The 13,601-nt window shown below is 40.3% G+C and overlaps 1 protein-coding gene across 2 annotated transcripts in view; it reads left to right on the plus strand.

Annotated features, from left to right (window-relative positions):
• Nucleotides 1-2,164: 2,164 nt before the first annotated feature.
• Nucleotides 2,165-13,601, plus strand: part of trpc7b (transient receptor potential cation channel, subfamily C, member 7b) — a 48,111-nt gene continuing 36,674 nt past the window's right edge. For both annotated transcript variants that reach the window (XM_040120077.1, XM_040120076.1), the window contains exons 1-2: nucleotides 2,165-2,652; nucleotides 8,172-8,934. In XM_040120077.1, the coding sequence (XP_039976011.1) occupies nucleotides 2,165-2,652; nucleotides 8,172-8,934 (1,251 nt within the window). The remainder of the gene's footprint in view (nucleotides 2,653-8,171; nucleotides 8,935-13,601) is intronic.

A 13,601-nucleotide genomic window follows, 5' to 3' on the forward strand; every position in this document is an offset into this window, starting at 1 on the left:
CCCATTCCTACTAAATCAATATGACAGGAGACACGTGCAAACACAGACACTGAACACACACACACACACACACACACACACACACACACACACACACACACACACACACACACACACACACATAGACAGCCCCTCAGTTCCTCTTGACATTCACTCAGGACTTCATGTACAGTGAACACAATTTCTCCCAATTCTCACTAATCTCTGTATATCTGTGTGGGCAGACGTCAGATGGATTAAGGAGGAACCTTGAAAAAGATAATGCATTATCCATTAGATGTTCTTATATTCAAGGTCATCACGTGTAGAGCATATACATTAGGTCACTTTGTATAAAAGCCCAGGCCAGTGTTTTAGCTTGCCAAAAATGAACCCACAATCTCGAGGAGTGGCTTGTACCAGCTCTACAGTCATTCAAATATTCTTTTTCTTATGTAATTTACCCTGCAGGGCTTCTTTTACCAGTTTTTCATTTTAATCCTATCATTCTTATGTGGGAAAGATTTGAAAAATCCAATTTAAAAATATTTTAGTTTTTTACTTTCCTAATTTCCTAGAAAAGCAATTATATATACCTTTTATTTCATAAATTATATCCGGGAAATTACTTTGTCAATGGCTGAGAAGTGTCAAGCTACTGAAGTGAGCCAAGTAAGTAGTGAAAGCCTAAAGCATAAAAAAATTTAGGTCAATGGCTGAACACAATCTACAAATTTTGTCTTCCCATGTTTTTTGTAACTTACAGAAAAGGAATCCAATAGAGAAATTCATGAAGAATATATTTCTATTTATAAACTGATGTTTGCATGTGCAATGCACCTCGGTCTTCATTAAGAGCTGAACATAAGTAATTTGAGTGACTTATTAAGAGATTTCTTTTTTTATTATTATAATGTCCCAATTATTCAAGATAAGCTGCAGACCTCATTCTAGACAGTTTGGGAACCATTTTCTACCAAATTTAAACTCCAGTGAGAACAGTTTGCCATGTGTGATGTGTGTTAATTTAATCTTTTGTAAAGTGTGTGTATGTGTTGAATGCATAAATACAAGGATAGATCAAAGAGCTGGGTTAGGACTGGTTATTGTCTGTATGGGGGTGCAGGAAGTCTCCATCGTGACTAATGGGTCTCTGCCTCTAATTACAGGACCACACACACACACACACACACACACACACACACACACACACACACACACACACACAAGGATACACAAGGATACACACTAACAGAGTGACATTCAAAGACTGGATATCCTGTCTCTTAATATCTAAAGACAGAAACATTAAAAGGTTTTGTGTTCAGGTTTGTCTAAACCAACCAAAGAGTAAGCAAAGACTCCATGTACACTGTGTCCTAAGATAAACCCACCACTGAGATTAGATATTGGCTACTGTAAGTAGTAATTGTTTGCTCTCTGAAGCAATAACAAGAATATATCAGTACCAGTAATTGGCCAACAACAGGTGGCCATGTTAACCCCTTCACTTCCAAACCTAACCTCCAACTCTATCAGGTGGATTCTCTCTCCTTCTGTGTCTTTCTCTCACCTGCATTGTTGTAGTATTGTTGTGTTATTCAATTTTTTTTGTTCGCTAGTAGCCCATTCCCCCGGGTCACTTGGTGCGTCTTATTTTTATGTATCTATTATATACCTTATATCTTCTCTTACAAGGTTAAAAAAAAAAAGTCGGTTATGTGTACTCCACTTCACATAACCGAGGAGGTCAGATCGGCCAACTCAGCTGTTTCCTTACTGTCAGGACAGTTGAGGTACTTGACCTCCTGTGTGAGATGGCTTTAAGCAGTGGAGTAAAACCTGATTTAAAGGTACAAAGGCATTTTCAAACATTCAGCCAGATCAGACTGAAAGTTTCTAGCCTTATTGTTTTTCTCCATAATAAATGTAAATATAACATGTATTCACTTCTGTGGGCCGATTCAGTGTGGTAAGTTATTTTCTTCCATTTCATAAAGGGCTGGCTCCCTGCGCGCGCACTCTCCTTGCTCTCTAATTAGTGCGCGCACGCTTGTGTGAAGGTGGAGGCTTGACTCATCGTCGCTGTGCGGCTCAGAAGAAACTTGTGCAGCTGAAACTTTGACAAATGTCTGTCACAAAGCAACAAATAATTTAAAGTATATGTTGTTTTCGAACTCTCACAATGTCTGACGAGGGAGAAGAAAGCGACAGCGGCGAGAGAGCGCATCTCTCTGAGTCTCCCTCCCCGCCTCTGTCTGCCTGTCTTCCCCGAGGATCTCCCACCTCTGAGCGGCCCCAAGATTTCTTCTCCTCCGCCTCTCCGCTGCTGGGGGACACAGACCCGCCTTCCCTCGCCTCTCCGGAGTGTCTTCAACCTTCTCCGGAGAACCAGGAAGCCGGGGAATCCCCACACCTCACGCCGCCAAAGTTCCGCCGGGGCACCGGGGATACAGGTTCTCCGTTTCGTTCGCGGCAGGATCTGCAGATAGATGCTGCGTACGACCGTTACGATGACCCGTATCCCAAGTGGAGAAGACGAGGCGCGGCGAACGCCGAGCGCTTTCAGCACCGCGGACAGCGACTCCACCGGGCTCCAGAGCTCTCGGACCACGGGAACCACTACTCTTTGGAGCACATAGACACCGAGTTCAACTCCGAAACCCGGCAAACGTGAGTCCGCCTTTTATCATTAACCCGCAACTTTAATTTACCCATCCAGAGACATGATAAATAAGTGACCAGTTTCGCGGCCTTGTGTATAGTCCATGTGATTATTTAGAAACTCTGCAATTTGTAGTTATGCAAAGAGGACACTGGACAATAGTTTGGAAATGGCAGGACTATTCTGGGTCGACAGAATTCAGTCTACAGCAACCAATCCACCCGGGATGTCAACAAGTAGAGGTCAGTTTTGGAGGGAATAAAGCAGCAGGTATTTTCACTGACCCAGCTGCAATCACCTGTCTATACAGCTATGGACCAATGGTTGACATTCTGCTGTGTTTTGTAAGTCCTTAATGGATTACATTAAGGGGACTGAACTGTGGTATACAGCAGATTAGTTTTAGTGAAAGATTATCATATATTTTGCTGTTCTGCACTTAAATTGCTTTGTAATTGCAAACTGCTGTCTCTCAGATTGACTTTTTGTACTAGATGCATTAAGTCTAAACTGAGTCATATTATAACTTGTGTTATTCTAACTTATGCTCAAATGCAGCATTTTTATCAAGAGTATTGTGTTTATTTTCCCACATAACTAGAAATGTCTGAAGCTTCCTTTCTCTTCCTCCCCCACCTCATTCTGTTGAGGTGTGTGAGTTTGAATGAATTAGTATGTCTTTCGGCGTTTTCCGCTAGAGCCCCTATGTCCTCTTTGTGTTGAGAGAGAGCGTCTTGATTGGTTCCAGCGCATGAATGCATTAGCAGGAGTCAACAGGGATTGTGTATTTGTGTGTGCGTTGTGTGTTAGCCTGAGTAAGATAGAGGCATCTGGGCAAAACCATGTGACACTGAGCTGGAGCAGGCTACAGGGATCGACTCGCACAGTACATCCCTACAACGTCACACTCATCACACGCACAAAAGATGCGGAGACACACTCATGAAAAAAAAATTGTAATGTCTATATAATTTCTCTCATCTTTCTTATGTGTTTAACTACTTCACTTTGAGACAAGTGCTCACAAGACCATCTGGTGGATGCAGTCCATTGCATCCATGTAGGAAACATCCAAAGAGACAAAATCGGGCGCAAAAGACGACACTTAATGGAGATTCATGTAGCACTGCCAGCTTAACTATAACTATCAGATAATGAGAATGGCAGGCCTCAGTGCTGGGTCTTTGATCTTCCCTGGTCTGCCTCTTTGATACACCAGTGTTCAGCTTGCATGGAAAAGAAGCATGTATGCTCTCACTGATGCCTGACCAGGCTAAATGTTAGGTGTTTGTGAAAGAGAGGGTGAGAGAGGGTGAACATGCCTGTTTCTTATTACAGTGAAATATGATGAGCAACTCACCTTTGATCTTAAAAATTGACAATTTACTGCTTGACAAACTGTCTATGTGTGTGCTCATTTGATTGGGGGTGGTAACTCTTTTCAAGTACTATGCTTATCCTTGTGCACTGATAAAGTACCAACTCATTAGTCAGCTCTCTAAAGATTCCTGCTGAGTCAAAACTTCTTCTTCACTCATTATCCTCAAAATTTGATATCAAACCTGATTGTTCTTCTTTTCTTTTTCTCAAGTTCAGCGATAAATGACGTATTCTAGTTGATTTTTTGAACTGATTATAAATAACTCAGTGCCCCAGCCTCAGAAAGTTCAGTTGTGAGAAAAAAAAATAAAATTTTTGATCAATTTAAAAGTGATTATACAGTTTATGAGATTTTCAGTATATTTTAAGGCTGTACTACAAGTATTTTCTTACATTTCCATCACATATTTCAGTGCTCTTGGAGTAATCCTTTCATCAACAAAAAGTTTATGAGCAATTTCTATTACATCATATTCATTAAACAGTATAAAACTATTGTATGTATACAAAAATTACTAACAGTGGTTTTGCTTATTTCAGCCTACTAAAAGTAACATTACTGCCATACCAAGCATGCCATTTGTTTTTAAATTGATCAGGCAGTCATTCAATTGAACTCATTTAACTCCCGACAAGAAGCTTTTTCACAGTTACCATTGTTATATAATCCAAATATAATATATTATATGTTAAAGAACTATGGCTTGAGATCCTCAGCTGGATATGGGAAGATATCTGCAATGGTGTGTTGAAGTTTAAATTATAGTTGGCATCATCAGTAGCAGTGATGCAAGATGGTGTCTTTCTTTTCTGACAGTTCTCTTGTTAATAGCAGAGGGAGCTGCTTGCTTGGACAGGCTCTCTGAGTGATGTGCAGCAGCCTCTGACTTGGATGCAGCATCAAAACGAGAGCTGGGTAGACTCACTAATAGCTGCACCTGTGCAGTGTGGTTAGAGATTAAAGACTGTTACATATAATCATGTAGGGAGTTGCTTCAAATAATTCATTAACACTAGTCAAATGAAATTTTTACAACCCATTGAATCTTTCAGTGACTTTCAGTTATTATTTTGAGTTGCCAGTCAGTAAGGTTGAATCCACACCCTCTTAACACAAACTAACTACATGCTAAAGGGACAGTGTGAAATGTTACAGAGCAGGAGTAAACAAGTAGTTATCAAGGGCAGTCAAACATCTAGCAAGCTAAAGACCCGGATATTTTTTGTCGTTTGTTTGTTATAGTCAACATGTAGGCAGAAAAAAGGACTCTGGTGGGATGGGATGGAGTATGATGTAGTTTTATTTTGTAAGAATTTGTAGTGGAAGATCTTCCTGTAGCATGATATCATGTTCTGCCACACACATGTGGGAAACAAAGCCTGGTGTAACAATGTTAACATGTTGAGTCTTTTAGTCTAAACAGTGCTATATGATGGACAATCAATACAGTCACTCACGCATATATAACCAGACATACAAATACACAATCCCTCCTTCACTCACTCATTTTTCTTTTCTTTCATCTCTTTGTCTCTCCTCTCTCCCTCTGACCCCCCCCCACACACACACACACACACACACACACAAACACACAAACACACAAGTACACACAAATACAGTTTCTCTCTATCTATCCATCTCAATTGTGCCTCCCTCCTCATGTCTGTGTCACTCTAATTCCACACAGAAATGATGCAGGTAAATTCTATTTCAGATCAGAATCACAAACAGGCAGATATAGATGGAGAAGAAGATAGAGAGAGATGGAAAATCGCGATTCATTACCTGTCTATAAGGTTATCTTAATGGGCTAGCAGCCAGACTGTCCCCTCATTTATTAGGAATCCTTTCAATGCTAACAAATATGTCTGCAAAAGAGAGCATGTGTGTGGATGTGGGGGATTGAAGAGATATTAGATACACCTTACAACATAATGCATTGTAGCAAATCAACAGCACATACTGAGGCCTTATACTTTTCTGACACAGTCAACAAAAAAATCAACCATTATAAGCTTAATAAAGGTAGTATTTACTACATTACTGTTGCACTGGTTTGTATCACATTTTACAGATGATTTATTTTGGGTCCACATTTGGCATGCATATTAATGGTGCTGATGGTGTCACTCGTTTGTCCCCCAGTGCACCTTGTTTCCACATATGTATTCCTGAGTGTGTTCATTTGTGAGATAGTCTGCAATTATGCTTGTGGATGCACATGTGTGCACGTTTTTGATAACTCATTTGCAACTTTTTCGGTATAAACACCGACCTTATCAGGACAAATCCACATGGGGACCAAAGCCTGGTCCTAATGTGAAAAAATGTCATTTCTGAGGTCCTGGTTAAGACCAGGGGTAAGGTGTAAATTGAGGTTAAGTTTAGGGTAGGGTTAGGCATTCATGGGTTATGGTTAAGGTCAGGGTTAGGGTCCACAATGAATGGAAGTCATTGCAATGTCCTAATAAGGATAGCTGTGCAAACTTGTGTGTGCATGTGTGTGAGAGAGAGAGGAAGAGAGAGAGGGAGATTTTTGCCATCTACCAAGGATTTGCAACCTAAGGCATAGACAACTGATTGTGTAAATCGAAAATCAAGAGCTGCAGACCTTTTATACCCTTTTATTACAAACTGACAAACACACTCTCTTCGAATCCCTCTCTCTCACACACACAAACTTGCACATAAATACACACACACACACACACACACACTAATGGATTCACACAGACTCATGCTCTCCCACAGTGATTTACCTCAGTGTGCTCTCCTCATCTTCCTAGTTCAACATCCTTTGACGCCCCCAGGGAATAATTCCACCATGAACAGGTTTCCATTTTCACTTTTTCCTTCGATGTCCAATGTTTAGTCCTCTGTGCGCACGCACACACACACACACACACACACACACACACACACACACACACACACACAAACACACACACACACACACACAAGCCTAAACAAATGCACATGCAAAGTAAGGGGAATTACAAATATTCTGAATTAAAAATAACCTTTTCTTTTTGTTGTTTCTTTGTTTGTTTTTTCTTGTTTTGTTTTTAACTTTGGTGGCAGGTTTTATTGTGAAACGGGATCCCTTGTTATTTGTAAGGTCATTGCACCAATTCAGATAACACAATAGTGCAGAATTATATTGAAAATCATTGGGCAGTCTTTTGTGAGGATAATACTACAAATTTTTCACCAACACTGCTCCTGCTTGTCTTTTCAAAGCTCACCCATATCCAGTAGATTTTGCTATGCTCCCACGTTGACTGAAATGCTTTTTCCCTCTCATTTTTCCAGCTTTGCGGAACATCAAGGCTTTTTTGACTCTGTGGGTCAGAGTGTCAGACCACACAGCAGATGCAGACAGTGTGACAGGTCTCTGTGTTTCGAAAATACAATAGGAGGAATACAATAGTGCCAATGAAAACTGTTTTGCAGTAACGGGTGATTACCAGGGGTTCTGTTGAAGGTACATGTAGTTATATCTGACAAGTCTGTATTGATGAAGCTGATATTTTACCCACTGTGTCCTACTTGGATGTGATGCTGTTTGGAACTATTGCTCCACTTAGGAAGAAAAACAAATAAAGATATATTGTATAGAGCAGGTGGTGCATGTTAATGCCTGTGTGCATGGATGCAATGATACATAAAGACAGATTCACCACTGGCCAAAGAGACACTTTGACATTTACTCATAGAGTGAGTTTGTAATGCCAGAGTCAATGAAAGTGACAGCTTCATCTCTCTCTAGCCAATCAGAGCTGTTGACCTGAGATGGCCCCACAATGAGCTTTGACCCTGGTATTGGTTCATTGATCTGGCCAGAGTCAGACATATAACAGATGTCTTGGTGGAGCCTCCCCTGAGGTCAGAGGAGAAGTGTGCGTTAAGCACTGCTGATTGTGTGACAGTAATTACTTTGTTTAACTTGTTTCACTATAGTCAGTTTGATGTACAGTAACTAATGATACTCTCTTTTCCTCTTGGCTCCATCATTTGCTCTCCTCTTCATCATCTTCTTCTTCTGAATCCTGAATGCGTTATTTCTCTGCTACCTCCATCTCTGTCAAATTAATCCCTGCTCCTTTGCCTCATCTCACTATTTCCTCCCCTCTTTACTGTCTCCAGGGTGGAAGCCATGCATCGCCGGCACACCACACTGAGGGAGAAGGGGCGTCGCCAAGCAGTGCGGGGCCCGGCCTACATGTTCAATGAACGTGGCTCACCTCTCACTGCAGAGGAGGAGCGTTTTCTGGACGCTGCTGAATACGGAAATATTCCTGTGGTCCGCAAAATGCTGGAAGAATCCAAAACCCTTAACTTCAATTGTGTTGACTACATGGGTCAGAATGCTTTGCAGCTGGCAGTGGGCAATGAGCACCTAGAAGTGACCGAACTGCTGCTAAAGAAGGATGGTTTGGCTAGGATTGGGGATGGCCTGCTTTTGGCTATCTCCAAGGGTTATGTTCGAATTGTTGAAGCCATTCTCGCCCACCCTGCCTTTGGTGGGGGTATCCGACTGGCTTTGAGCCCCCTGGAGCAGGAGATGCGTGATGATGACTTTTATGCTTATGATGAGGATGGAACACGTTTTTCACATGACGTCACGCCCATCATCCTGGCTGCTCACTGCCAGGAGTACGAGATCGTCCACATCCTTTTGACAAAGGGGGCACGCATAGAAAGGCCGCATGACTACTTCTGTAAGTGTTCAGAATGTGTGGAGAAACAGAAGAAAGACTCATTTAGTCACTCTCGTTCCAGGATGAATGCTTATAAAGGCCTGGCCAGTGCAGCTTACCTGTCGCTCAGCAGTGAAGACCCTGTGCTAACTGCTCTCGAGCTCAGCAACGAACTGGCAAGGCTGGCCAACATAGAGACAGAGTTTAAGGTGAGATGGTCTCTGTTTCTTCCTTTACATTTTTGCCTATATTTTAATTTTTCAATCTACTTTTTCAGTCTTTTTTTAAATCCCTATATACTCTCTTTAAAAAGGATTTTCTCCTCCTTATGAGACACACACACACACACACACACACAGTACATTTAATATTTATGATTTTGGAATGATGAATAGCCTTACTGCAAATGTAAATTATTTAATCACCTTCTGGTATCATCACTGGCCATGGTATTTTTTTATGGCTTTTTGTTGAGTTTCAGCAGAATAGGGATATAAAGCTGAATGAAAATTTGTAGAGCCATCCCTGGTAATGTTTCAACCCATGCCTGCCAGGGACTCGACTCTCCTTTGAATGGATTTCCCAGTGCGCTCCCAGCTTTTTATTACTCTCCAACTACCTATTACCAATGCAATCTCCTCCACAGGTTGTGTTGAAATAAGAATTGTATTACAGTGGAACACTTTATTGTTTTATGTAAAATATGAGAGATTTTTGTGCACTTTTACAGAGAAAAATGATTGCATACCATATACTGCAGTCGCTAAAACGAACTTTGTTTCCGTGAAAATGCTGGGGGTGGAGAAATACTAAGATAGAGTGCATGTGTGCACATGTGTGCGAGTGTTGGAATAAGTGAAGTAGCTCATGTGTGTAATATATATTGTTTGAATGGGCTGGATCTAAGGTGTTTACATCTTTGACTCATAGCAATCCCACAGACACACCCAGAGACACCATGGTATCTTTGTAACTGAAGCTGAAAAAGCCCCCCTGAAAAGTCACAATTATTTTCTAACAAGAATCAAACCTACCAGGGTGTGCCAGCATCCTCCGACATGAAGCAGGCTGATTGGCTCGGGCTAGGGGGCACGACATGCCTGCTCACTTACACTGCAAGTCAGTCTTGGGCAAGCTTTAAGTACCGGTTTGAGGTGGAGAGGAAGATAATTCCCCTCCACTGTGCCAGATTGCAAACCTGTCCCAAATCAGTTGGCTTGGTATATTGAGACTACCACACTCACCGACAAATGAGAGAGACTCGATAGACTTACCTAAAAAAATATATTGTGCTGCTAATAATTCACCTTTAGAGCCAGCCCGTATGACATAAAACCATTATCATGATAGTAATTAGGATATTTTCAGTTATCTTTATACAGTATATTATGATAGGACAAATTTATGCAGATTTACGTAAAAATTCTAAATGATGAAACAATCAAACTTTGATCATTTTTGTTCCTTTTTGGTTTGTAAATGAAGTTTGCTAAGAATAATTAATTTGGTCAACGGAAATTTCGTATGATCATATCATCACAATATGATTTGGCTAAATGTCGCTAAACTATTAAATATTGAATTATCACCCAGCCTGAAGGGCAACAATTCAGATAAGGGATCCAAGCGACAGGAAAATGCTGAAAGATAAGCCAATAACAAAAAAAATGACTCACTGAAAGAGTCTTTACTTATTCAACGCACATGACCATCATCTTTGTTTTTACACAAGGGAGATACACCACCACTTTGTTTCCAGGTCTCCAGAATGCTTTTTTCTGTTTTTGGTGTGGCAATAATTGTATGAACTGTCTAACCCTTGTCTCTCTGCCAGGGAGATCTGTTAAAAGCCACTTTGCTGGGTCTGTGACATTGTAATTTTTGACAGTCTTGTACTGAACAGTGTGAGAAAAGTGCCCTTTTCTGTTTATCATCCCTTATTCCCAAAGCCAGCAGAAGGTTTTGGTTTTACTGTAGATAATCCCCTTTTTTCACCTCAAGCCAAATAACATGTTTACTGTTAGATTAGTCATATGCATAGTTTATTGTCCAAATTTTGCAGTGTGTTTTCTATCATGATTTTCTTTCAGAATCTCTTAGGAGTTTTAACATTACTTTTACTTTGTACGTTTTGTACTGTATATAGTACAGGATTACAATTCCATTTTAATGAATATTTACAAAAAATTTGAAGTTATGTTTCACTCTGAATTGGCAGACACTGCACAGCTCCCATTGATTTTATACTGAATTATTATTTATAGTTGAGATCATAATGTTAAAAGTATGATCATATAATTGAATCAAGCAGATAATGATGGTCTTATAAAGTTACAATTTTCATCTCTCTCCTCATTTGTCTCTCTTTGTCTGCCCATGTGTTGCTGCATTTTCTTCCCTAATTCTCCATTCATCTCCGTCTGTTCTTTCCTCCCTTTTTCTGCCCATCTTAGTGTTTGTCATTCAACCTTTCTGCTTGTCAGTTTGTTCCCTGTCTCCAGACAAGTTAATGAGAAGGGCTCACCTGAGGGACCAGAATTGTGTTGGAGCTCATCTGTCTCATTACCATCTCATTATCACCCCCTCTGTTTCCCTGTTCCTCTTCACGTCAACCACTCACTACGTTGAAATATCAAATAATGTTAAAACGGTGTGCCAATATCCTTAGGCAGTCCTGTTTTATATGGGGAAATCGAATGTGGGGAATAAAAGTTAGGGCATAGATTGTGGTTTAATGTCACTGAGAATTAATGGGACCTGTGAACAAATCAAACAATTCTTTTTGCCATTAATGACAGCTTTATGACACCCAAGCTCTTTAAAAGCTTTCAAACAATATGCAATCTTCAGCATAATGCTAATGCTAGCGTGTTTTGAAAATGCATCAACTATTAGGTTGCATTCCACACATACAGAGATCCAGCTTTTGTTCCATAAAAGCATCTGAAACAATATTCACTCATTGCGACGGTGCAATGATTCTCATTGTCATTATATTTTTGGACTGAACAATTCTTGATAAAATACCAGTTTACTAAAGATTGTGCCTGCCTATGTCTATTTGATCTTATGAGCATTAAATCAGTCTCCAATGGTTAATACTTCATTTGTATTCTTTGAAATAACAGTTCAGCATTTTGGGAAATACGCTTTTTCGCTTATTACTTGAGAATTAGATGAGAGGGTCAATACCACTCACACATCTGTACGGTGAATATGCTGCAGCAGACAGCATTGGAGTAGTTTATTTTATCTCCTCTTGCTGCCAAAAGTTCACGAATGAACATGTTTTATCTAATTTGTTTAAAGGTGCTTTATGTAAGTTTACTCTGTGGAGACGTGGTTTCTTGCTGGGAGTGTTGGAGCTGATGGATACTTGCCAAGAGCTTCAGCCATCATTACATTTACAATACAAGAGGTTTAATACAACCTCTGAGCAGAGCCACTTCTTCAGGGCAGACTGCTAGCTACACTGGCTTGCTATCAGAAAGAGACGGGCCAGCCAGGCCGAGGCTATCTGTTTAGCATGCTAATTTAAGTAGTAGAAAAGAAGTAATAGAAATAAAAGCAAAACAAGAATCAACGTTGGTGTTGCTTACCACCACTGGAGACAGCTCTTGGCAAGTAAAGGAATGAAGTTTGAACGTTTCCTTTAGATTGGTGAGTAAACACCTGAGTAAACACCTGTTGTTGCTAATGTTAGCTATGTAAGAATAGCAAAAACCTACACATAGCTCCTTTGATCTGTTCAAAAACCAAGGTGTAAAAGTGACGAGTAGTGGTTTTATGCTGGATTATGTGCTGGATTATTTCTTGGAGGAGGGAAGTAACTTCCCGGAGTCTTGCTCTCACTTACAGGTTTCCAGCCAACAAGTGGAGACTCCTGACTGTAGTATCATGTTGAACAGACAGACATGAGAGTGGTATAGATCTTCTCATGTAACTCTCAGCAAGAGAGCAATGAAGCGTATTTACGCATTGAACTATTTCTTTAATGTCACTTATAATAAGAGGTAACGTGAGCCCATATATGACAATGGCCCGTGTACTAAAATAAATAAAAAACACCTGAGTAATGACTAAGACTGCTAAGACACTGCGTCACTGTCCTATTAACTGTGGTGCAGCTGCTGAAAGCAGCCTTTTTAATTCAAGAAGCTTCTAAATTCATATTATCCAGATCGTGTTACCCATGATTCTTCATTGCTTGTTTTCTGGGTTTTTGGTTTTCTGAATTAAACAGCAGCCTCCCTAACAGCCTAATATTTATCTTCAAACATCTCACTTCCCAACACAGCCCATCAACCTCTCATAACAGCTTTTGGACACACACAGACACATACCCTTGGGAGAGAAGAGAGAGAGAAAGTAAGGCAGAGGAGGTTGTCATTTGATTTTTTAAATAACATTTTTTCACTGTTCTTGTTTCATGCCAATTTTGATTTTATTTAGTTTCTTTTAATATTGCTAGAAACTGAGACAAATGCTGTAAGAGATAGACAGCAAGAGAGATAACTATCTCTTTCTGTCTCTTCTTCTCATCCCCCCATCTTACGATCCTCTCCCTCCCTCCCTCCCTCCATGTTTAAGGCTTGTCTAATGTCCCCCTAAATCCACTCATCTGTAACAATTCTCCCTCTGCCTCACATGTTCTGTCTCTGTTTTCAATCTCACAGCACTGTTTCCTTTCCTTTACCTCAGCGACCAAAGCAAAAACCACATACCTTGAGGTGTGATTAGATTTTCACATATACTGTATGTGTGTGGTGTCTGTGTGTACTGGTTCTTGATGTGTGTATTATGATGCAAATATCATTGATTAAGAGTGCATTCTTGTACCTGTGCTACCCTGAAATCTTGCCTTTCCATGAATGTA

This window comes from Xiphias gladius, chromosome 23 (assembly GCF_016859285.1).
Source record: "Xiphias gladius isolate SHS-SW01 ecotype Sanya breed wild chromosome 23, ASM1685928v1, whole genome shotgun sequence".
Taxonomy (NCBI): Eukaryota; Metazoa; Chordata; class Actinopteri; order Istiophoriformes; family Xiphiidae; genus Xiphias; species Xiphias gladius.